The sequence below is a fragment of the Filicampus tigris genome, chromosome 1 (assembly GCF_054856515.1).
Source record: "Filicampus tigris isolate MCC_2025a chromosome 1, RoL_Ftig_1.0, whole genome shotgun sequence".
NCBI lineage: Eukaryota > Metazoa > Chordata > Actinopteri > Syngnathiformes > Syngnathidae > Filicampus > Filicampus tigris.
In genome coordinates this window covers 24429055-24455659 of record NC_141217.1, presented here as the reverse complement: position 1 = coordinate 24455659, position 26605 = coordinate 24429055, and the positions used below count along the sequence as shown (strand labels likewise).

Here is a 26605-nt window from a genome sequence, read left to right as displayed (position 1 = left end):
TTACTATCATTAAACACATTAAATAAAACGTTTAAATAAATAATTTACAACAACATTATTACAATAAATATTTATTCTGGGGGAAAAAACGCCATTTCTACAGCCTTATGGCCAACCATTATTTTACTTTGAAAAATAGAAAGTGGAAGTGATATTCACGGAAATACTTTGATACAGCCGGTGAACTTCTTCACTGTCTCGGTCATATGTACAGCACATATTTCAACTGTACGGCACATCTTTTTAGTTGTTATTGCCCTTGCTATCGCGGCATTGGTTTCAGACAATTAGCCAGATAACGAAGGTAACGCCAGTGGATTATGACCGATTCTAGGAGCTAGCTCGAAGGCGGGTAACACTTTAGCTACATTAGCATCTCTTACTGCAGCGCTTACCTATTGTATCGAATTTGATAAAATCCTATCTAAACTGATTTCCATGTAGAAAGGTTCAGTGTTTAAAAACGTAATTTTTAGTCACCTTAACATAATGTTTTGGACGGAATGGAATGCGTTTTCTCTGCATGTGAATTGAACTGAGCTTGTAAATACAGATAAGTCTGACAGTTACACAGTCAGCCGTGTTGCACTATTTCACCACTCCACTGCAGCTATCACTACCCGACGCTGCAATATTTCCACCCTCCTTTCCAATGTATGTATGTACAGTACATACTGTACCTAAATTCAAATTGTTATATCGAAATGATTGGATTAATAATACCAACTCTCATTTGTTTAAAGAGCCCTTAAACAACCACAGTGCATACAAAGTGCTGCACATAATGCAAAAATTTGATCGATTGATTTATTGAACATATAAACACAACATGAAAGACATGAAAACATCAAAATGAAAGAAAAAAGATCAATACCTATCTTAATTCAGTAAAGTACAAAAAAATCTGACTTATAAGGACAGACTGTTAAAACAATACATTTATAATAGAAAAACAGCAAACAAAACAATGCTGAGTTAGTTAAGATGAAGAATACAAAATAGAAAATGGAAGGATGGCTGCAACTCGCCGATCTGATTTTGTGGTTGCTAATAAAAATTCATTCATGCTATTTGGTTAGTTTAACTTGTTTCCACTTTGAATTTGCACAGTTTCCCCAAAGGCTGGATTGGATGCCTTCCATTCCTGTTCTGGCCAGCGTAGAGTGACGCAATGGATGAGGAAACTCTGGAGGGCGCCATCTCTACGTATGAAGCCCAGCTGCAGCAAGTGGATGCCACTCTGGCTGCTGGCCTGGACCCCTCCCAGCAGTGTGACCTGCTCAAACTGAAAGAGGACCTGTGTCAGCTGATAGAACTCACTAAGGCCAGCCTGCTGTCTTTCAGAAAGAGCCTGCTTCTGGCTTCCCTGGAGGACACTAGCAGAGTGCAGGCCAATGCCCAAAAAGCTGCGGCCGACACAAAAGGCGGTTTGGACTCCGAGTTTGCTGCTTTCTACACTGAACTTGGGGAGTTTTCGGGGACTAGCTCTGATTTGACAGAACAAGACCAGGACACTGACGGTTGTGTAGAAGATGAACGTGAAGAAGAAGAGGAGGGGGAGGAGGTAGACACATTGAGTGGAACCAAAGTAAGAGCACCTTACAGGACGTCGTGGGGGACCCTAGAGTACCACAACGCCATGGTGGTCGGGGCAGAGGAACCAGATGGAGAGGAGGCACAAGTTAGGGTTTTGTACATTTATCCCACACAGAAGTCCCTGAAGCCGTGTCCATTCTATCTGGAGGACAAATGTCGCTTCCAGGATAACTGCAGGTGCCATTTTTTGTTTTTTACCTCCACCTTCATCATTGTGTATTTATTTATGTGCTAACAGAATTTCCAGTATGCTGTCCAAGCACTGAAAATGTGTGGATCTAGGATCAACCCCAACCCCCGATTTTGTTAGCATCATATCGTCTTCATTTATCAATGTGTAATGCTGAAGTTTTATCGACGACCTTCAGGTATATGCAAGAGGTGGCTATTATTGAACTTGTACAATTTGGTGCTTCATATATACACATAATTATTTCATTATCATTATTATTATTGAGTTGAGTTATTATGATTCAAAATCCAAAGTCCAATCTTGACATTTTGTGTCTGGAAATATTGTCCAGCAGGTGGAAGCAAAGCCATATTGTCATCATTATCAAATCAGCTTCATTACTATACTTCCAACAGTGGTTGTTATTATTATTATTATTATGAAAATAGAATAGCAAATGGATAAGTAGGAATATACTGCAACAGCATCAGTCTACTTACAACGCAAGAGGAATTCAAAATCCTCAAATTATTGTTCTTCACTTTAATTGAAAAATAATCATATACGTATGTATAAAAAAAAAACTTTTCTCAATGTATTGTCTCAGTGATGTGTGTTGTGTCCAATTTAATTTAATATAACTTGCCAAATCTGGCTTGTTGCAGAAGAGCTCCTTTCAATATTTCAATTGTTTTTTTCCTCAATGGGGATGCATTACTGTGTATTGAGCTAAGTGTCTGTTTTATTCTTGATATCCTTAAAGCCACACTTACTGAATCTGTGTCTTGCTCGTTTATTCACGTCGCGCAAAGGTTTTCCCATGGCGAAGTGGTGTACGTGTCGGAGCTCCGAGACTTCCAGGACTGTGACCTCAGTAACCTTGAGGAAGGCTCATCCTGCTTGACTCGGCATGAGGATGGCATCTGGTACCCGGCCAGAATCACGGGTACTGGGTTCAATTGAGAGTTTACAAATTAAGATTATAGTTGCACAACCCAATCACATCGAGAGCTGTGTAAAATGGCCCCTTACAAAAATGATAGTGCTTGGCTTTGATTGACACTACTTCAGGGATCTAAATTGAAAATAAAAGTATTTGCGGCTACAAAAAAAGAGACTTAGAAACACACAGCGCCATTTTGACATTATCTGCCTGTCTCCTAAAGGTCAACTACACAATCACCTCTCATGCTTGTTTTTTCCTCCCATTTAGATATCGACAATGGCTTTTACACGGTTAAGTTTGACTCCCTGCTACTAAAAGATGCTGTTGTTGAAGCCGACTGCATCATCCCACCACTGAGAGAAGAAGACCCGCTCTCCTCTGACTCGGACCCGGGAGATGCTGAAGATGATGCGGCTTACGCTAAAGGTATTTTTCAATCAGATGTTACACCAGATTTTTGTTTTGGCGGTATAGGTGAAATAGAAAAAAAAAGAAGATATTTACAATACGTTTTCGATGACGAGCATATCTCCATTGCGTGTGGCGTTGGTTCCCTCAACAACTCGTTAGCATTCCGTGCGGTATGCTCGTACGTACATATCTCTTAACTGACTTCTGAACAAAATACAATGGGCAGTGTGCAGTACCAAAAGGAAAAGCTGGATAGGATAAGCAGCATTTTCATTCCAAACATTAAAAGAGCGAAACAAACTACCAACTGGACTCAAGACATGACATTTATAAAACAAACATGCCAGCATTCATCGTAACTGGTGCCTGATGGTGGCTTGTGGGACTATTTGTATTGCCAAGGCTGGGGTGGCTTGTTTTTACTTTTGAATTACTTTTACTTATTACCGTATTGTCAGTGTGCATTGTTCCCGTTAAATGAAATTCCCGCCATGTGTGTATCAGAGATTACGGATGAATAATTCTCTCACAGAGCCGCACTCTGGTGCAAAGTACATTTTCATCCCGATTCATGTCGTTTGCACATGGTCCCGACTAAAACAAACAAACATTTTTGTATGAGTTTTTGCCTGCTCCCATATTCATACAATCAATGCCTTGTTTGAAGTTCTCTCAATACGTATCAAACTACTTTTGTTTTCCGCTCGGGCTGCATTTTTTGTGTTTGATTGAAGCTTCTTTCCCAACAGTTTTGGAGTCGACTGGTGAATCGACTGTAAACAATAGTTCCATTTTTGGAGGTTGGGAGGTTCACACAAGAGGCATCGGATCCAAGCTAATGCTCAAGATGGGCTACGAATATGGCAAAGGTTGGTGAAAATGCATTTGAACCACTATTATTTTCTATGAAATTTGATGTAGCCGCACTGCACTGTTTGCTGGAGGCTTCCAAATTGTATAAGTGGTTTACTCACGTTAAATTACACTAGGAGAGAGAATGTCATGTTATTACATCAACAGAAAAGGACATTTGACGTGTCACAGTCAGACTGAAGAAGCCGAATTCCATTTTGACGTTTTCGTTTCGGGCTCTCAATTTCGCACATGCTGGTTCACTGAAGCAAGAGCACAAATTGCCTGTGTGAGACTGAAGCAGTTGCAATGAGTTTTCTGCTTTAGGGTTCACCCTACAAGTGCATTGTGTTAACCGACAGTCATGGCCCAAAGCTAAAGGTGCCAAGACAGTCACTCTTCATGCTAACAGAACTCTGAACACAGATGTGTTATAACATCAAGTCTTGAGAGAAAAAAAAAATCATTTTAGTAACATAACATGAGGAAATGGTCCTCCAAAATTAATAAAACAAGCAATCCAGGGTTACCATGGAAATGCCAAAACCAAATTCTCCTTATTGCAAGCTAGTGAGCATTTTTTTACAGTAGATATTTAAAGCAACAGCAATTTATATTTTTCCCACAGTTTTTAAATCACAGCTCAAAACGTGAGCGACAAAAGCAGATTCTCATTCAGAGAAGTAAAACTTTACTATCACCATACGTAATGTGGTTAACTTCTTTTTATACTTGACAAGAGTGCAAAAAACACTAATGAACACTGACTTTCACTCTACATGTCACTTAGGACATAGTGTTAGTGTATTTACAGTTAATTATATTTTTTATGGAGACAGTTTGACCTTGGAACAGATTATTTATATATTTTTTTTTTTTATTCAAATTAATCATCAGTCAACTAGAGTCTCTGAAAAGAAGATGTTTGACCTTAGAGGTTCTTCTGTAAATCTAATTGTTCTGCTTTTGTTTTGGTTTTTGGCCAGACGGGGCCGTAAGGGGGCAAATATATTCAGTTTGCTAGTTAAGGTAATGAAATTGATAATTGATTTATGACACGAGCCTACAACCATTCTACATTTATCTCAAAAACCAACAGCTGCCACTGCAATTAAGTAAATGTCAAAGTCGTGACATGCGGCATCAGCCAATTTGTTGTTTTTTTTTTTCTCTGATATACTGATCTGTATTTGTAAGGTAACATCACCCAGGCAAAGTAAAGCAGGTCATGTATATGTGATTAGAGGCAGAAACGTGAATTACCCGTTCTTTGTCCAGGATGTGTCCACCTTGATGTTTACTGGCGGGGTGAGCTATCAATTTGAAAGTGAAGACAGAACATGACAGGGTCAGAGGTTTTGAGGCGAGAATCGGCTCTTGCTTATTTCTCTGTTCCCAGTACCATTGATATGCATTATGCATTCCCACGTCGCTGGGGTTGCAACCTATCAATCACAAAGGAGCCACGCCTAAAAGAATACCCCGCTTTATCATCTACCTCACTCTAAATGCGAACGTGAATTATGTTTGGAGCGTCACAATGTTCTTGAAGGAGACATGAATACAGATCGAGACCATAAAGCAAACTTCCACTGCAAGTTTGTCTCTTGTTTTCTCAGGTTTAGGAAAAAAACAGGAAGGCCGAGTGGAGCCCGTCATGGCGGTGCTCGTGCCCAAAGGCAAATCACTGGACCAGTGTGCCGAGTTAACCCTGAGACGCTCTCAGAGCAAGCCAAATGACGACGCGAAAACAGGCCGGCGGAAGCGCCGGCGGAAGCCGAGGGAGGCCAACGGACAGCGCCGAACCGTCTTTGACTTTCTTAACCGCAAGCTGGGCGCCAAGGAGCATGACGCTGCCGAGGAGGGGGCGGCAACGGCCGCTGGGTCGTCCGCACTCACCGGGGTGGAGGCCTACAAGGGGGGCAAGAGCACCAAGAGGAGTCTGAATGTGAAGTTGTTCCAGGCTGCTGAGAAGGTGTCACAGACTGAGAGGGAGATCCAGAACCTGACCCAGACGCTCAGCAGGCAAACGGGCAGGTCAGTATCACCGGCCTTTGGAAATGACGGCGCTTTCAGGGGCGCTTTCACCGTGTTAAGAAAATAACATTTCTGGGGGATGTAAAGTTGCATTTGGGACTATTATCTGAAATGAACAAAAATCCAACTGTAGTTTTAACAATGTGATAGACCTAAGACGGGGGCCGCCATGCATTGGGGTCTTATGAGCGTGCATGTTTGAATCACTTTGCTCATTTTTATGGAAACATATCCACAATACTCCACATTTGAGAAAAAATTGAAAACTGGAAGCGCCTGTAAGTGAGATGAGAGAGAAAAGGATGACAACAACTATTTGCTTTTAAATGCAGATGTTTGACCATCACCGTCGATTAAGATGAAAATATTGCTTCAGCACCTGGTGGCATCTTGGTGCCAAGAATTCTTGTTGACGTGAATGGAGGAGCTTCATTTAGTCAGACCATAGCTTTGCCTGTAATTAAATAATTGCTTTGCTGTCATCACAAACCTTTTTGTGTTAGCATTATTTGCAGCTAGGCTTGGTCCCTATTAACAAACATGAAATGTTTTAACAAGACAATCTGGCCTCAGTTGGCTCAGGACACGATTAACCGATGACTGATTGGATATTTCGCTCATCCCCTATCTCAATCTAATGCATCCCACTTGTTGTTTTGAAGTGATGATTCATTGGAATTCAATGCTGTGGTAAAAGTGTAAATGAGATGCAGAGATTCAAGGTGAGACTTGGTGTATGCGGCCAACTCATTGGGGAGAGTGCAGCCCGAAAAAACAGCGCGTCTCTCCCCACCTCCTAATCTGTTTGTTGTCTGTGTCCTGAAAAAAAAAAAAGGGACGCATCCAGAGTGAAGCAGCTGGAACAGAAGCTGTCGGCCGCTCGTCGGCTGCTGGCCCAGCAGAAGGCCCAGGAGCTGTCCATCCAGAGACAACAAAACAAGGCGGACACACACAAGAAGATGACCGAGTTCTAAGATCTCTTTAACCTAACACTTTTTTTTAGCGGGTGTATTTTAAACCAAACGCATAACGCACAATAAAATGAGTGCTAGTTATTTGAGTTTTTTGCTTTAAGTCACTGTTTGTTTGAGTTTGGTCTGTACAGAAAATATCAGATGCTCATTTTTGTTTGGAACGTCTTTTTGTTTCTCTCCACTAAAAACATCATTTTGAACATTTTCCTGTATGTATGTTTTTCTTTCTCAGTGCAAAGCAACTCCGTCCTTCTGGATGTTTGAAATGTTAATGGAATTGTGTTGGCATTGTTTTCAATGTTTTTAGCATTACGGCTCTCATTTTAAATTTTACAGTACAAGTCACACAAGATTTTCGGAATAATTCCGTACATATTGGAAGGGCCTGTTCTCACTAGCATCTACTGGAGCTGGAGCTCACAAAAACAAAAATAATGTGTTTGTTAAAGAATTTGCGGTTTACCCACTTGGCCTTTATAGCCTTCTCATTGGGGGTAAATAGAAAAAGCTTTTCACCTTCTGACTAATGTGTTCAGTTTTAATCAGCAAATGGCCATAGTCTACATCGATTCAAAAAATTTGTGAGGCTGAATCTACATATTTTGAACCAATTAAGTTTGTGTGTTTCTCAGTTGTCAGTGCCACTAGATTTTTAGTGCATAATATCTGGATAATTATTGGACATTATGTTTTAAAGGTCATTTCATGTCCACTTAAGCTCAGTTTGCTCACTTGCTACATGAATATTGGAGGATGAAAATGATATGAAACACTTGCCTGTTAAAGAAAGAAAAAAATCACTACGGTCACTAACATTAAAGTGACAAAATGAAAAATGGAATAAATAACTAATGAATAGCAGGCATTGCTTTGATTGTTTTGTTGCTTGTTGTGTTACAGTATCTGTATGTATAACCCCCAAAAAATGCTCTGGGCAACATGGGCCTAATTTCAATTCATCTGACGTGATTTGCCAAGAAAGCTCCAGTTTGTCTTCTGTCCAACAGACTTTCTCCCAGAAGATTTGTGGCTTGTCAGTGTGCATTTGGGCAAATTCCACCCTTGTCAGCTGCAAGGTACTTCAGTGACCATTGTGGCTTTTTCTTTCTCGAATAGAAGGCTACCAATAATGTTGTCTGTGTTGTAAGCCAAAATTTTTCCATGTGTTACTGAAGCTTTCATTTTTCTTTCACAAAACTGGGTTGCTATCTTGGGCCATAGCGGGGATTCTCACAGGCTGCTAGCGAGTAATTAACAGCGGAAAATTGATTGAATTTATGACGCCCAACTTAACCGTGCTTTACCTATTTCAAAGACCACCTGCCTCCACTGCAGCCAAGGAAAGGTCGATATTATGGGCATGAGGCGGCAGCCAATTAGTTTCTCTATCTGGAGCCACATGGATTGATGGGATTATATTGTCATCCCTTTATGATCTGAGCACATACCTGTGGAGAGGAACTAAAACTCAAACATTGTATTTTTGTAGTCGGCAATTCCAGCAGAACTAGGGTTTAGACGTTTTAGAGAAAAGCAAAGACTTGTGAGTTGTAGAATTCATGCTTTCACCCACCTATGAAGGCTCACACAGAGTCCTAAATCCTAATGAGAGCACCACTTGGGATCTGGAAAGACTTTGCTGGACCATGGAAGATGCCACAAATTAAGTACGTCTTGACATAATGATATCCCAAGGGGGCTGGGCTCTGTGCACCATGCTTCTAAGTCATTCATGATTCCTCGTCTCTCTGAGGCTTTCGCTCCCAAGCCAGATTGGACCGTGTCTGTGTGTGTGTGTGTGTGTGCTTTGCACACCTTCTGCAGACATGCGCCTCGCATATGGATTGGGAGCGGCCCATTAGGAAAGCCTTGGCCGCCAATCAGCATTTATCGGGGCCTGGATTATGTGATTAAGGAGGTGTGATGGACCAATTGATTCGGAGGCCACCTTGACAGATGTTTTACTCGGGAATTCACCAGAAGCTGTTTAGCCGAAGGCGCTTGGATGAAAGGGTTAGCCTATGAATGTTTGTGACAGGTCGAGCAGTCCGCTTGGGCTCTGTATTGCGTTGGGGGGGGAATCACATATAGTAGTAGCAGTACAGATACAGTACTTGTGTAAAACAAAACAAAAAAGAAGGCTCTTATAAAAGTACTGATTCACCTGTTTTAAAGGGGAAGTCAACCCAAACATTTTTTTCAAGAATATATATATATATATATATATATATATACATATATATATATATATATATATATATATATATATATATATATATATATATATATATATATATATATATATATATATACCCGTTTTTAGCCATCTCAGGGGGCGTTACTGAAAATGACATCACAAACCCTCAGGGCTCAGATAACAACCCTGGCTAAAAACGGGTGGATTTTGTTGCGTAACTCATATTCCACAAGCACAATATTAATCAGAGTACTGTGTTTCAACTCGCGGGCTTGCTTAGAACATATTCTTAAAAAAACATGTTTGGATTGACTTCCGCTTTAAGTGAACGTTTAAAGAAAAAAGTACAAACTGAAATGTACACAAGCACATAAGAAAACTTTTTTTTAACTGTCAATTATATACTGTACCTATTTTAATAACGTATTTCCTTCTTTTATTAACTTGCATAGTGCTTGTGCTGGGTAGGGAAAAAATCAGAGCTAGACAACGTCCTTTAAATACATTTTGAGCATTATCAAACAAGTGAATCACGACTATCCTTTCACTGTAAGAACATAAATCAACATTTACCATCGCGGCTGCTTTAATATGCGCATCTTTTTGATGAAAAGCATCATTCGTGACGCTCTCAAATTCATTTTTGCTGCATCATCCCCAGCTGACACTGACAGCAGTAATATTGTACCCGGCAAGAGAGACTGGCTCTTGCTGTTGTCAGTCACGCGGCATTCCCATTCTTTGTCATCGTGAAAAAGAATGAAACCACTGATAGTTTTTGATCAAAACCTTCTCCTTTCTCGGCTCCACTGGGATGACGCCACTTCATTCTCCCCACAATGTACCGGCAAGTTGTTTGTTTTTTCACATTTCTTTTGTCAGAGTTGAGATTCAAACCCTGAACCTCGGAGCTGCGAGGCAAACATCAATCAATCAATCAAATTTGATTTATATAGCACTTTTCACACATAGGATGCAACCCACACCCTCTCACACCACCACTATATTGATACTTTTTCTTATTTTTTGCATTTTTCACCCCACTGGCCCCTTCACCTCCTCTCCCCGCCTCCCAACCCGGCTTGATGTATGGGCTTGTCTGCTATGTGGGAAAAGCGGTCTTAAGTGCAAGAGTTCAGGAACGCTGTTCTACACAACTGCTTTCTGGTTAAATGAAGATAAAAGACATTTGTAATCATTGACAACTTTTTCCTTTTACTGTTTGTCATTGCAAGCAATAAACATAATTCAAATGCATGTGGATTTCTGCGGGGATATCTAAATATGAACAGAGGAAAATTTATTAGTGAACAAAATATTTGTCTGTTTATCTTGTTTCTAGATTTTTAAAAAAAGTAGGGAGGGTTTTCCCAAAGTTTTAATGTGTGTTTGTGCGACTGTGCGTAGCAGCAAAAATGCTTAAAGGTGCATTTTTTATTTATTCATTCAGTTCATTTGGTACTCTTACTAACCACCGATGCTGTTTAATTGTATTTCAGGCTACCATTATACATACTATAAATTATGTGCCAAAATCAATTAGGTATTTGCTCAAATCAATGAAGAACTTTGCAGTGCTGCGAGTCTCTCACCTTGTTAAGTGCTGTGTTTCCATATTTTTGCTTAATTGCCATTGTCTCTCGTCTGTATTGTCACAAAAATAATCAATAGGTTCTCTGCTGAGCCAGTGGAAATACAATACAATAGTTTGCTGGCTGAGGACAGAGGGAAGGTCACCGTGACGGGCGCCCAAGTGTAAACGCCACATGCCGTTAAACAGAATCTGTTTCGGGGGGGTTTTCACGTGGGTGGAAGAGCAGCATGCTGATGTGTGTGCTGAGAATAAAATAAAGCGACAAAGACTTGTGAGCCTTAAAGAGTTCAAAAATGTCATGTTTTCTTCTTTCTAGTAGTAGTCTTCCAAATGCATGATTACCAATACAAACAATACAATACAGGATTACCAATATCTCCAATGCAGGAATATGTGAGCAGGTCAGTCAAAACCAGCAGGGATTTTGCAGTGTTCCTTACTACTTCATCTTACAGACATGTGGGCATTTCTGATTCCTGCTGATACATCATATTTCAGGGATGGGCAACTCTGGTCCTTGAGGCCCACTATCCTCCTGCATGTTTTAGATGTTGTACATTTCCCTCCCCAAACACACCTCATTGAGATGTGTGTGTGTGTGTATCTATGTATATGAGAAAGTGTCAAGCCTGTGTGTGTGTGTGTGTGTGTGTTTCCTGCCACTGCTTGTGCTCACCTGCTATTAATTGTGCTTTCCCACACCTGTGTCTTGTCACTCCTGATTACCTTGTTTATAACCTCGTGTCTCGTTCTGTCGCTGCACTATTTCATTGTACATTACTGTCACATTCTAGCATTTGTTCTCATTCTGTTGACTCAGCTACGCTCTGACCCTGATTGTTTATTGACCTTGCCTTTTTGCCTCAAGTATCTGATACCATTGCCTACGCTGACTGATAACCTTTACTGAAACCAACCTGTGCATTAGTTGTTGTTGTTGTTGTTTTTTTTTAAAATTATTTTAGCTTTCATTCTCCCCGAGTCTTGCATTTATGTCTTACCTCTTGTTTACGACAGAAAGTGCTGCTGTGTGTTTGCACAAATGTGTTGACCTGAACAGAATTTCACTAACATTAAGTGACTCAAGTGAACCATATCGCTTAAGTGAATGACTCAGGGTAACCCGAGTCCATAAAATCAAGTGACTTCACCACTACTAGGACAGAAAGCTACAGTATAAGATTGAATTCATTTCATGGAGGACAAACACAAGTAATGCAATATTATATTACTGTAATTACTTTTGTACATTGTACAGTTATCTTTTTGATATCTCAACAAAAATGTGCATATTACTTAATATTAGCATGAATTGTCCCTACCCAAAAACAGTTTTGCACCTATTAATCCCAATTAAATAGTACTGTACAAAGTAAAGAAAGTAAGGGTCAATCAATGCCCCAGCCACTATATAGAAATGCAATGTTGCCTTGTCTGCTAATATTCAATTACTGTTGTGAATTTTGATCATGAATCAGACATGATTACTTTTTGTTTGATTTATAATCATACATTTGCAAGGGGAATTATATTTTATTAATTTTTAAGAGCAAGTATCATTGCCATTTTTTAAGTGGTTGGTCCACCATCACATTTTTGGTGATATAAAAACACTTTTGTCAAATATTGAAAGAGAAATAACATCTTTCATGCATTCATGCACTATTCAAAAAGCCTTGCCTTCAAAAATTGGAAGGAAAAAAGAAAGAAAAGGAAATTGGTGACATTTTTTCTGACAAGTGTGACTTTGATTGGGGCGACACGGTGGTCGACTGGTTAGCACGTCTGCCTCACAGTTCAGAGGTTGTGGGTTCGATCCCGGCTCCGGCCTTCCCGTGTGGAGTTTGCATGTTCTCCTCGTGCCTGCGTGGGTTTTCTCCGGGTACTCCGGTTTCCTCCCACATTCCAAAAACATGCATGGTAAGTTGATTGGACACTCTAAATTGCCCCTAGGTGTGATTGTGAGTGTGGATGTTTGTTTGTTTCTGTGTGCCCTGCAATTGGCTGGCAACCAATTCAGGGTGTCCCCCGCTTACTGCCCAAAGACAGCTGGAATAGGCTCCAGCACGCCCGCGACCCTTGTGAGGACAAGCGGTATAGATAATGGATGGATGGATGACTTTGAGTGATGGAAATCCACAAACCTGAAATTCTGCTGCTGTGCTAATGGTTCTGCAAGGTTGCACGGACCAGCTTTTGTTCCTAAGTTTTTGTCACTCGCATGTCATATCACACTCGCTTATCTTGTCATACTGACACAATGGATTTGGCAAGGAATACGTCAAAAGCGTTTTATGATACCAGATTGTTAACTCGTCTAATGTTATTTTTAAAAATTAGCATTAGCCAAAGGAAAGTCTGAGTGTCAGTAGACTAATCCAGGTGCCTATTCTACCCTGCCATAATGAATGTTTTTATTGCAGATTATCTTGTATGTAGATTAAAAAGATTAAAAATTAAAAACATTTTCATTAGGATCAGCAAGCTTGTGTTAATTAGGTACAACACTGTAGTGAATGTGTGGTTAGTTGTTTTATGAAAAAGACTCTAGAAATCCCACAGTATGTTACAATTAACCTGTGCCTAATTAAAACCATATTTAATTTTTCTTTAAAGTTCAAGTTTTAAATTTTATATTGCTTTAGAAAAAAAAAACCCACAAACTGTGATCAACTGACTGCGATCTTATCATCAGGATTGCGGAGCTTTTCAATTATAGGGGCGCCCTTAATTTTTTTTTTTTGTGATAATACTTGCAATTGCAGGTGGCCTTTTGACTGTGATGCATAATGCAATAGCTTCAGCGATGGTGCATACAGATTTTTTTTTTGTAATGTTTCCCATTCAATCGTGTCAACTTGTGAATAGATAAGAAGCATCTGCAAAATCTGTTTCATTTTGATCTTTCCATAATTCCCCCCCACCCTGCGCTTCATGATGTGCAAATGCAAAAAATACCTTTCATTACCCTCATAACTCAGGGCTGAGCTAGGGAGAGTTCTCTTGTTGAGACCAGTGTCTAAAAAACACAATGCAAAATGCACTTGAGCCATCAAAATGAAATGAAAAGCCCGGATTATGTTTTCACTCTCGGAGGCAGTTCTTACTCACCAAGACACCAAATTACAGAAGTTACGATTAGTGTGCTGATCAACGTTTGTGGCACATGCAGCAGACATATAACCAGTGATGTGAACGGCGCTCGCTGTATATTGATGGTGGGCCATGCATTTGGTCCCTGCGCCTTCAATGGATTTACCTGACTCACCTTAATGCCAATGTCATGCTGCAATTATACTGTAGAGATTTATCGGCCAACCGATAAAATTGTACTGTAGAGATTATACCAACCAGAGCTGGGCATTCCGCCTAGCCGATAGACCGGTCAGTCTATCCGCCCATGACTGGCGCCCATTTTGCAGGCGATAAACGATAAATGAGAATCTTAAAAAAAAAAAAAAAGGACTAAGCATAAGCAGAGGTGGATTTTCACTCGTCTATGTATCTATAAGATCTATAAGATGACATCGATGATTATTGTCTAGTTTGATGCAGGTAATTTTGCAGCTTGATGGCGGTTTGACGAAAGAAGCGCCAACGGAAGCGCGTTTAAAATGATAGACAGACGGCGATTACTATTTGATCCAGCTTGACAAAAAGGATCTGTGGTGCAAACATTGACACTATGTTGTATGTTGAACTCTGCTGTAGACCTAAAATCATCGTAGGTTAAACAAAATGAAAATAATATAGAAAAACGTTTGACAAACTGGCATGCAGTTTGCCGAGTGAAGTTGTTCATGAGAAAGGTTCAAAATCTGCTTTTTGTGTAAATGCTCAAATGAGTTGGCATGTAAGATAGAGCAAATTTCAAATTTGTAATAAAATTCAGAGATAAAATTTGCAATTTATGGGATTTTGTTAACCAAAGTGTCCAGTCAATCATATGAAATAACACACTAAAAATTAAGCAAAGCAAAAATCCAACACACACCACAGGAACAGGTACAGATCAGGAATTTAATCTCCATCCAAAAACCTCACAACACGTCGATGCAGTTTTTTTCCTTATAAACACACTTCCTGTATTGGTCACATGATTTTTTTTTTCTTCAAGTGATATAAGCACACATACGGGGTTTCACACATGCTGACACACTACTATTGTTTGTCCCATCACTAGTCCTGAGCCCCCTTCTGTATTCCCACGATTGTGTGTCCACACATCATTCAAATTTAGTGGTCAAGTTCGCCAATGACACAACTGTGGTTGACTTCATCACTGGTGAGGATGAGACGACATGGCACGGTGGAGTGAGGAGAACAGACTCTCCAGTAAGCACTATCACAACCTCAGAGCCAGGACCAGCAGGCTAAGGACTCTTTTTTTTCACCAGGTTGCCAGACTCTTGAGCCATATTTAATCATTCATATTTTTTAGTATTTTATATTTACAATGTTCAACTACTCCTGCATGTTAGTACACATATTATCCTGGGTGTGCTTTTACAATTTATAGCTAGTTTGTAATTGTGTTTGATAGTGTTTGGCATGTATTGTGCATCATATTGTGTATTGTTGGGCAGGCTGCAAGTCGAGTGGCTTTTTAAAACAAAAAAATATATATATATATTAATGCTGTCAGGCGATTATGATTTTTTAACTAATTAATCGCAAAATTTACAAAGTTTGGAACCGATATTACTTGAGTAAAATCTTGGAATTAATGTGGAGAAAAAAAAAGTATATTTCGATTCAAAGACTGTTCTAATAGCTTTCTTTGATCCTTGAATGCGATTCAATGAATATGGTATATGAATTTGGCTGTGCAAAATGTGAAAATTACGGTATTTTGGATTTCTCCAATTAGCCGTCAAGCAACTTTTTAAAGTAGAACTACGTAAAAGTCCGTCTTTGTGACAGTAACTCTCCCCTAAGTTTGGCTGCACAGTGAGCAGAGGTCAGCTGCTAAAGGAAGTAAATAAAACTGAGTTAATTTTTTTGTGCGTTAGGAAATTTAAATTAATCTCCATGGTCAATGCTTTAATTTTGACAGCCCTAATATATATATAATATAATCGAAATTCAAATGCAACAATAAAATAATCTGAATCAGACAGCTACAAACTTAGCATCCTCTGACCAACCAATCAGAGGATGGAAAAATGCTGACATTATTAAGATAAATTGGAAATGTGATTGGTTGAAGAAACAGTTACATTGTTTATACAGTTTCATCTCTATTGGCCAGCTCGTTTGATTCTGAAGGCCTTGGGCAAATTAAATTGACATGGCAACACATACACACTGAAATCTGATTGGCCAAAAAAATCTAACATCTAACATGTACTGAAAGTTGTGCGGCCAAGAGAAATGCTGCAAAATGAAGAGAATAGGCTGTTGGGAATGAAATTTTACTATTTCATTCAGAAAATATTATAATTTAGGTACATAGTCAAGTGTTTCTGACCAATAGTATGCCTTGGTGGCTTTTCTTAGGGTGGGGTAATTGACATTGAAAATACAATAAGGTGTGAGTCAGTATGTGGGTGAATGCTTGTAAAGCTGAAGAGGGTTGAAGTGACACTTAAACCAACAACACCAAGTTTCCAAGTATCCACTTGATAACCAATTAATTTTCTGTCAAATTCTTGTACATAGAATGTTTCAAGATATAAACATTCCATAGATACTTCAGCATTATAGACTCAACAATCCAGTCACAAGCTGTGGGTTTACTTACGCGTATGCGTTTCCTGCAATTTAGTGAATGGTCTTAAGACTGGTTTGTGAATAAACACATTTTGTCCTCATCCCTGGCTCTTCGCCAGACAGCTTTATATTTTAAACAATCTCGATAAACTGTCTGCCAGTGCTGAGTTATTATCTGTGGTATTTTTCATTTGGAGGCTTTTATTCACGTTAGATCTCCAAACTGTTCTTGATACATCCTTTTATGCAATGTTCTCATTGTGTGTAGGTTTGGCGTGAAAGGAAAACTGTTTCAATGTTGTAATACTGCAATTAGCGCAATTGGCATGTGAGAAAAACTCATCCAGGTTTTTAATTCATCACATCTGTGGGCCGATGCAACATTCCTCCTTATTTACCGCAAGGTCAAATGAGAACGATCGAAACAAATCTAACAGACGTGTCAAGTCAACTGCTAACAATGCAGAGCTGCATCTCTCAGACACAAACACACACACACACACATTGCCATTCTATATCATACATGTACGATACATTTTGAATGATCAAGGTACAAAGTAATATAATGTTAAATCAATTATTAGTAGAGTACTTTACTGTTCCAAAAAATGATGATATAGTAGATCACTTTAATTTGTGTTTAATTGATTTTTTTTTACTTTCCCCATCTGTAATAGCAAAGGGATGTCAATATGTACCTTAATTTCCCAGTGAAAACAGCACAGATCTTAAAGGGGGAAGTCAACCCCAACATATTTTTTTCAAGTTTCTATGCAAGCCGACTAGTTGAAACAAGTCATTCTGGTAAATACTGCGTTTGTGGAATGTTAATCCACCTGTTTTTAGCCATCTCTGGGGCCGGCCATTTCGTCACTTCTGTCGACCGCTCAGCTTCAGAAAACAGGTCAGCCGTGATTGGTCGTTACCTGAGCCCTGAGCAGTTGTGATGTCATTTTCAGTCGACAGAAGTGACAAAATGGCCGCCCCCTGAGATGGCTAAAAAGGGGTGGATTTTGCTGCTTAACTCATTTTCCACAAACGAATTATTAATCAGAATGCCATGTTTTGACTAGTGGGCCTGCTGGGAACATATTCTTGAAAAAATGTGTTTGGGTTGATTTAATGACAAATTTAATGACAAATGAAGGTGATTAAAATCAGGGTTGTTCAACCTTGGAGGAAGTCTGCACCCTGCTGAGTGACATTCAAGTTACAGAAGCGGTACTTAGAGATGCAAAGCTCAATGTCAACATGGAGAAGTATAAAGGGATGTTTCGACTGCCCCATAAAGTATTTATGTGCTCCCAGGAATTGATTATAGACTTCCCAGCTTGTTCATAACCTTTATGTTAATCTGGGGGGAAAAAACACTTGAAGCCTCTTTGATAAAAATACAAAAGCAGGTTAAATAACCGTCGTCTCTTTTCTTGGGCAGGTGGATTTCAGATCATTCCCGCCAGCCAAGGAGGGAGAAAGAGTCCCACTGATCCCAGTATACACACCAAAACAAACATCCAGAGGAATATTCTGTCAATGACCATGGCGACGTACTTCCAGTCCTCCTTCACCTAACAGACAGGCGAAACAACAAAAACGGACATTGAACACTTATTCCAAGACACCAACGGCCTGTTAGTCATCTGTCAGTTTTCACCCTAGAGTGATTTCTCACGAGTGGATGATTTTTTTCATTAGGGCGGCAAGCCCCTAAATGTCATTCAATCTTGTCCTCTCTTATGAAAAATTCAAGGTTGAATTGCTGAGGTCCACTTGTTTCAATGATAGACATTTGCTGTGAGAGTGACTCAACTTGTTTTCTTCTTAATTATTTATAGTATTTTTTTTAACTCCATCCAAAATGCAGATATTTAGATTGTGTCTAGAAACCAAGGTTGTTGTTTTTTGGTTTGTTTCAATAGCTGCCTAGCCGAAGTGCTTTATGCCGTAAGATAACATGGCTATGATTTATGAAGGTGTATTGAGGGCACACTGAAGATACTGTATACTTTTTAAATGGGTTAAAGTAAGGGTTAAAACTCAATTATAATGTTGTGAGACTAAACTGTTATTTCTACAAAGAAAAAAAATCCAAATGTTATGAGAATAGACCTGTTAGACATTACGAGATTTGCATTTTTCTTTATCAATCAGTTTTAAAATTAACAACTGAATTTTGAAATCAAACAAGGTAAATGCAAAAGTCGCACTCCCTCTAGCAATGTGCCATATATTAAGCAAGTAATATCATAAAAAAATGTTTGATCTATGTTTTTCTCATGAATGTTTACACAAGAATCTTAAAATGTTCTGATGATGGTGTCAAACATTGACACAGAGACACCGATGCTCTGAGTTAGCTCGTATATGGCGTTTTGCATTGTTTGTTAGCTTTAAGCTAAGATTAAGTGTCTTTGTTTTATGTTTAGTTTGACAGTAAACTTTAAATGGGAGTGGCATTAAACAGCTTGACTATCTGCCCAAGTGATTTATTTATTTAACAAGCAACTCCAATTTCTGGAGAAATTGCGTGTGAAGTCTGAGAAGCTGAATGAAAAAAATGTGGAATGATATGCAATGACCTGGAATGAGCCGAATGTGTGAAAGTTGGAATAATAGAAAGCGGAGGGGAAAAAAAATCATTGAATTATATATTTATTTTGGAATTTTGGGGAAAAAACAGGGATAAGATGGAAAGTTAAATGTTGAAATTGTTTGAATTGGCTTTTATTTTGAAATATTGAAAAAATATGTAAAGGATAAGCTGAACACCTTAACGTTGGAACAGTTTTAATCAGTCAATATAAAAATAGTATTAAGAAATTAGAGGGGAAAATAATTCCAGTCTTTTTTAGCTTCTTTTTTAATTGGAATGAATAGGGGTATTTTTTGTGGGGGCATTAGTAGTAAATATGTTGACTTTTTGGGCAACTGGAATTTTTCAAATGTTGAAAATCTTGGCCAAGGTGAACTGAAGGAGCAGAACAATTAAAACAACGCAAATCTGATTTTCAATGTGTCGATGGGAATGATTAGTGAATTTATTTGGTGGGTATTTTAGTGGGGGAAATGTGAAATTTTTGGGACATCAGAATTTTTGGCGCATGAATTGAGTACCGGTTAGCTGAATGTTTACTTTTTTACTTTTCTAACTGTGTGGTAACGGGAGTTTCAGCGCAGCCTTTTGATACTTTCTGAAAAGTACAACTGTACTTTTTTTACATGGTTAACATTTCCATCAACTCACCGAGAAGTCGTCATCCTCTGCCCTGAGATGATCAGCTATGTATTGAACTCCCTCAATGGCTCGTTGCATAGCAGGAGACATGCGATGAATCACAGCCTCTTGTTGGCTTCTTGGGTCTTTAGCAGGCTCCGCTTTGAGGGTTTCTGTGAGGCAGTTTGTCGGTGCTTGTTGTTTGGTTCGGTCTGCAGTCCCACACCATTTCTCCGATCCTTCGTTGTGCAGGCAGCAGTACTGGAAGCCGCCCGAGTGACACCGTTGTGCCGCTGTCAGGGGAAGCTCCCTCTGCAGGTCACACATTTGCTCTGCGCTTAGCGAGCGGCCATTTGAGGACAGTTTCTTTGCGTCTTCCTTGGAAAGGTTGCGAATGGGTCCGAGAGGCAGAGTTGGGGGTAAGGAAAGTCGAGAAGAAGAAAAGATGGAGGAGTTTTGTCCTCGTAGGAGACCTGAATACTGTTTAGCGGGTGACTGGTAGAAAATGTTGGCCTTAACTGGGGGATCTTCCTGGTTGAGTTCCTTGAGAGGGGAGGAGGATGGTGAAGGGGAGCAGACGCGGATGTTTGGGCTGTCGGATGGAGTTTTTGGGAGGCTCTTCTCGACCTGTCCTGTTTGGGTCAGCCCTGTTTCTAAACCCATCCAAAAGGTCTGGGAGTTGCCCGTAGCTGATACTATGGTTGGGCGATGCATCATCTCAATCAACTTCTTGCAGTGTTGCTTGGCCGTGCCGGGGGGCCGCTTCATGAAGAGGACCCTGGGCACCATGTCCAAAAAGACCCTTCGCACCCAATGAGGCATTCCGTGGGTTTGGGGCGATCGGTGGTGTACGTTCAAAACAAAGACGGTAATTATAATTGAAAGTGTAACAAAGACCATGGTAAACAGCAGGTATTCGCCAATGAGTGGAATCACCAAGGATGTGGACGGTATTATCTCTGTGATCAACAGCAGGAACACAGTTAGGGACAGCAAAACGGAAATACACAAGGTGATTTTCTCTCCACATTGTGACGGTAAATAAAACACCAGCACCGTCAAACAGGAGATAAGCAGACAGGGGATGATAAGATTAATGGTGTAGAACAACGGAAGCCTTCGGATGATGAAGTAGTATGTGATGTCGGCATAGATCTCAGTGCAGCACTCGTACTTTTTGGTGTTGTACTTGCCCACGGCATTCATAATAACCCACTCGCCGCTCTCCCAGTAGTCCATCTGGTCCACGTCGCTGGCCATGCTGATAAGGTCAATCTTGGCTCGGTCATAGGTCCATGAGCCAAACTTCATCTTGCAGCTTTGTTGGTCAAAGGGGAAAAAGGTGACGTCGATACTGCATGAAGACTTGTAGATAGCTGGTGGCATCCACTTTATCCGTCCATCATGGAATAAGTGTGCCTTAGTTAGGTGCGTTACCGCAAAGTCACCATCAGCACTGCAGATAAGTAAGAGTATATGAATTAGAGCAGTGATTGCCATCGAATGTAACGTGTCATGAGAGGTCGTCAGGTGTGCGTCTGCAATTATTCAATTTCACTTCTCTTTTCTTCCCCATTTCATTTTCATGATTTACAGCAAAAATGAAATTGATCCATGCCACCGATGTATAGTGACAGGCACGACAAGTAAAGCCTCTTCCACTAGATGGCAACAGCTACAATAAAGCTGTGTATCCACCCGTTGCTATTCATACAACAGAATGAGAGCTAGCTTTGAGTTGAACTTGGTGTTTAACTCAACAGGCCCTGCAGATTTTAAAGTGAGTAAGTACATTTAGACTAAATTGAGATGAGATCATCATTATTTTAGTTAGGTCCCGACCAATATGATCTTTTGGAGGCCAATGCCGATTCCTATGTTTGGCAGAAAAACATTCACATAACCAATTAATTGTCTGATTGTTTAAAAAGACACACAAATAAATAAAATAACCTCATTTTGGTACCCTAATGTTTACACCAGCACATTTATGGATGACAGGCAGAACATTTGACTGTTTTAAAATATTTTTAAATTTTACAACAGAGATGAATGTTCAAGTACAAAACATTCATGAACTGATGAATTTAGCTATAGATTTAGGCCATAAATGTATGCAGTGCATAAGCAACATAATGAGTAACGTCACTGGCAAAACATGATTTCTGCTTGACGCCCTTAAATCACATCCTCTACTCCAGTATTTTCTTTCCCATGAGGTAAACACTTCAAAGTAAAAAACAGGGACGCCTTTCTTACATCAAAGCACATCATCATTGACAGAGTTGCATTTGACATGATGGACAGACAGTTTAATTTCGAATGAGAGCCAATTTTAACACTAATGATGCACACTAAGCATGAGTATATTATAAACCTTATCAACATACTGTATACATACAGACATTGCATGTCAATGGATATATGAGAGGATGGAGAAAAATATCATTCACACAGAATAACGTTCTGTCGGACATGCATGGCCTTCTTTCCTTCCTCCCCATATCGACTGAACAGAATTTACTATTTCATGGAAAATTAAGATCATATCACAGTTTGACTTGCAAAACTCTAGTTGATTATTATTATTTTGAAAAGGGGTAATGTCGGCTGATATAATCGGCCTGCTGATTAATCGGTCAGGCCCTAATTTTAATATACTTTTTGGGACATTACTGTTTGGTTGGGTGTCTTGACATTATTTCACATGTAAAACATTTACCTTGTTTTTACAAAGGTTGAGAAACATCGAATTAGAGCAAAAAGTAGAAGCATAGATGTCACATACTTGCATCCATGTGTTGGGAAACCTGACCATTAAGCCACACTCACACTCACACGCACACTAAAGAGACTGTGCTTCCGGACTTCCTTGCTTTTCACTGTCACTCATTTTATCACTGGTCCATGTCTTTGGTCTCTGTAACATTCACACTTGAGCTGAAGTGAACTGAACTCTTCCAGAGTCAAATTTCCAAGTAGATCATGGTCCACCTCTCTTGAAGTCGTCTCTGGTTATAACTGAGCAGTAGCCTAATCTGGTCTGTACTAAAATAAAAAAAATAAAAACAAATAAAATAATAATAATAATAATAAAGATGCTGTACATGGTGCACACATTTTGGCGCAGCTGACTTAACATTGTCATTGTTACATGTTATATTTTCATCCTTGGACCAAAGTTACCTTGTGAAAAATATGCAAAGTCACAAACTTATTGGATAGCGTATTTGTCGAGGGTACTTCTTTAAGGGGTCTCGCTCCACTAATTTGGTGTGCTTCAGGGTTTAGAATCATGTATATGTATCATCAACTGTGAACACAGCCCATAAATTGAAATTACGGTGTCTGTTTTACAGCAAGGACGTGCCCCCTTACCTTCACAATTTTATTTTCTGCCTCAAGGCAACCACATCCATGCAATCCTGCAATACCTCAGCACAATACATTACCTCCTTCCAGGGCTCCGTGATGTCATGCAAATCATCCAGTTAAACCGCTCATGTACGTCAACTTGAATATGTTCTCTCATCTCAGTGGAGGGCAAAAGCTCAAGTTTTCATAAAGTATACATAAAAAATACACTTTGCCCGAAATTCAATGCATGAAATGTAAGGATCAGGGTTACACGCTAAAAATAGTTGGGTTAAAAATAACACAATTTTGGATAAAAAATGGACAGATTTGACCAATCAATTTGACACGCTTTCTTGCATTGTTTTTTTAGAAAACCGCCCATTTTAGAGTTGTTTTTCACAAAACGACCCATTTTTGGGTTGTTTTCTGCAAAAACATCCAAGAAAGTTGAGTCAAGTTGATCCAGTTGTGGATCGGCCCATTTTTGACCCCAAATTGTGTTATTTTTAAAACAACTGTTTTTAGAGTGTTATACCATTTGGACATCAGGTGCGGTTATAAATTCAGGGAAACCACACAAAAAGCTCAAAATTAGTGAGGAGTTGGGCGATGTAATTGTACAGATGACAAATCTAAAGCAAAAACTGAGCATACTCTAGTTTTAGTTGGATGCTAGTGTCAGTGTCATATGCTTTTAAACTACGGCAACCTATGTAAAGTTGACCCCTTGTCTAGTTCCATTATAGCCCATAGGCTATTTTATTTCATCAGAAGACAGCAAAATGTACCTACTTTTGAATAACAAGTCGATTTGGCAATTGTATTGCTCATATTATGTCACGTCTAATAAATTTCATTGTTATATTGGTCATTTAGAATTCCCTTCACTCATAGGAAGAGTCACACCGGATGCGTTTGATCAGAGGCTCTTTGAGACGCATTTAATTACATTTTATCTCCTAGTTCTTCAGCCTGATGTATTGCCTTTTGCAATGTACCAAGTTTGTTTATGGCCATTCCCATTAAGGATGACCTTGTTCACAGCCAAAGTACTTTATGACGTTGGCACAGGACAAGAGTGTTGGCACGGCGGCGGGTTCTTCTTGTTTTCTTCCAGTAAGGCCTTCTGTTGGAATTGAATCAGCAAATTCTGCACATTAATGCTTCTGTGATTACGCTTGCCTCAAGGATGGCAGCGTCAGTGCATGAATCACTTTGTGTGGCTGTAATGTTTTACTATGTTCTACCTAAGGATGGCGAGGATAAATTGATTTATATAGTCACGATCGTTGTGAACTTTGTCGGTCGTGTCCAAATGGCTGATCTAAAGTTTGTATTAATGAGGTTATGTTCTGAAGGGAGCCAATGAAGTTGTAATGGATTTAAAGCACCAAGCCGAGAAAGCAAAGATGATAACAATTTTGGTTGTGGTTGAAATAAAAAAAGCCAAATTTTTGTTTGGCTTCTAAATAGGAAGTGAGGCAAGAAAAAGGTAAAGCTTTCTATCTTTAATTTTTTCTCCTTGCATTTAAAGAAGACGTTTAAATCTTATACAAATGAGCTGAATCAAATTTCCTCTTGGAATGACTTACCACTGCAAATCGTACGAATTAATAAATACTCCACAATAAATTCACTCTTTTGACCAATTATCCATAAAGAGAATTAACAAGATAATTAGGGCTACAATGAAAAACATTACAAAAAAGAGAGGGGAATACATTTGAAAATTTGCCAAAAACTATTTTCACATTTTAATGTTATAATTTTATGTAGTGAGTGAATGTCAAAATTGTTCACATTCACATGAAGAAAAACGTAACAGCCCCTATTGTTCTCTACAGACTTGCCAAATAATAATCAGTCAATCTGACTTTTGGCTAGGTGATCAAATAACCAAATCAAAAGAGTTGATTTGAATGTGTGTAGTTCTTTCTCGGCGGCACGGTGGTCGACTGGTTAGCACGTCCGCCTCACAGTTCAGAGGTCGCGGGTTCGATCCCGGCTCCGGCCTCCCTGTGTGGAGTTTGCATGTTCTCCCCGTGCCTGCGTGGGTTTTCTCCGGGCACTCCGGTTTCCTCCCACATTCCAAAAAAACATGCATGGTAAGTTGATTGGATACTCTAAATTGCCCCTAGGTGAGTGCGGATGTTTGTCTCTGTGTGCCCTGCGATTGGCTGGCAACCAGTTCAGGGTGTCCCCTGCCTACTGCCCAAAGACAGCTGGGGTAGGCTCCAGCACGCCCCGCGACCCTTGTGAGGAGAAGCGGTACAGATAATGGATGGATGGATGGATAGTTCTTTCTCAGGAAAATACAAGTTAAAAGGCAAATTGCCCCTAACTGACAATGTTGTGAATGTGCCAACAAATTGCGAGTTACTTATACTGCAGAATCCTTTTTCAGAGTGCTGCCCAAATACTCCTTTGTGGACAACATATTTATCATTTAAGGTCATCCCAAATTCGAACATGAATGTATGCTATTGGAGGAGACCCTTACTTGTTGTAAAGGACGATATCGGGTCTCCAGATAATTTCAGAGGGAATACGGATGGAGGTGACATTCTCGTATTCCTCTGGGTTCCAGCGCAGCTTGTAATCGTTCCATTCCTGGAGGAGAACATTCATCATGCACTGGTTACAATGGTGCCGTTCCACGTTGGATTCGGTGTAGTGATTCGTCTCTTATCATTTACATACTTGCTTGACCCAGACATTCGTGGTCATCATCTGGTTCTTCTCATCCTTGGTTGGTGGAAGCAGAAAGCAAATTATTTTAAAGAACAGTTTGGATAGTCATTTGGATGTTATTGTCAGCATTGTTCAAATTTGCTCAAAAACATCAGTGTTGTGTTAAAAATCTTTACACAGTAAGAACACATGAAACAAGGGAACCCACACTTTACGATAATGCTGTGATGGAGAAAAGAAAATAATGTAACATTGCATGATTGCAATGTTTGCCAAGATCCTGACACATTATAGGAGAAGACAACTTGGCCAAGAGTTGACTTGTTCTCTTTGGCATGTGGGACAAGTGCTCTCTCTAATTGTGAGTAAAAACAATCCTCATGGTCATGCAGGCTTTGTATTTTCAATCATATAAGCTCCCTGTAGAAAAATATGCCTGCTCCTGACACCTAAATGTCAGGTTTTCCCTGAGTCAACAGAATTCCTCAAACAGGGTTTATATAACGTATACTTGATGTGTTGAATTCTCCACAGCGCCTGCAAATGCTATATATACAGTATGTAGTAGGAACACATCAGAAAATATTAGGTTTACTGATTTACTTATTAACCTTGCTGTGATTTTTTTTTTTAAAGTAACGTTGGTGAATTGGAATGAAATTACTTTCAGTCATCGGTATTTTTGGGCAGATTTGTGACACAAACAACCTCACAAACAAGACATTTGGCTCTATTTTTGTTAAGCGCAAAATGCAGTTTAACTGTGCACATGGGTGGAGTTTTCTCTCTTCAAGTAGAATTGGGTTTAATGGGGCATTTGCGCCAAGGTGTGGCATTGTGGGATGGAATGAG

At 39.5% G+C, this 26605-nt stretch overlaps 2 protein-coding genes across 6 annotated transcripts in view; one reads left to right on the top strand and one right to left on the bottom strand.

Moving 5' to 3' along the window:
* The first annotated feature begins 163 nt into the window (after window positions 1-163).
* zgpat (zinc finger, CCCH-type with G patch domain) lies at window positions 164-7862 on the top strand. Of its 3 annotated transcripts, none has more exons than XM_086028597.1 (7): window positions 164-228; window positions 1111-1773; window positions 2581-2714; window positions 2982-3140; window positions 3875-3994; window positions 5597-6014; window positions 6850-7862. In XM_086028597.1, exons 2-7 carry the CDS (start codon window positions 1172-1174, stop codon window positions 6986-6988), a joined length of 1572 nt encoding a protein of 523 aa, XP_085884723.1. In that variant the 5' UTR covers window positions 164-228; window positions 1111-1171; the 3' UTR covers window positions 6989-7862. The 3 variants fall into 3 exon arrangements, with proteins under 3 accessions (XP_085884723.1, XP_085884708.1, XP_085884715.1); XM_086028582.1 differs by having other exon boundaries at window positions 164-348; XM_086028589.1 differs by having other exon boundaries at window positions 167-304.
* Window positions 7863-17115: 9253 nt separating this feature from the next.
* Window positions 17116-26605, bottom strand: part of LOC147153352 (neuronal acetylcholine receptor subunit alpha-4-like) — a 35776-nt gene continuing 26286 nt past the window's right edge. For all 3 annotated transcript variants that reach the window (XM_086028558.1, XM_086028568.1, XM_086028550.1), the window contains 4 exons: window positions 25763-25807; window positions 25563-25672; window positions 19736-21161; window positions 17116-18059 (listed from right to left, as the gene is read on the bottom strand). In XM_086028558.1, the coding sequence (XP_085884684.1) occupies window positions 17934-18059; window positions 19736-21161; window positions 25563-25672; window positions 25763-25792 (1692 nt within the window). In that variant the 5' untranslated portion in view covers window positions 25793-25807 and the 3' untranslated portion in view covers window positions 17116-17933. The remainder of the gene's footprint in view (window positions 18060-19735; window positions 21162-25562; window positions 25673-25762; window positions 25808-26605) is intronic.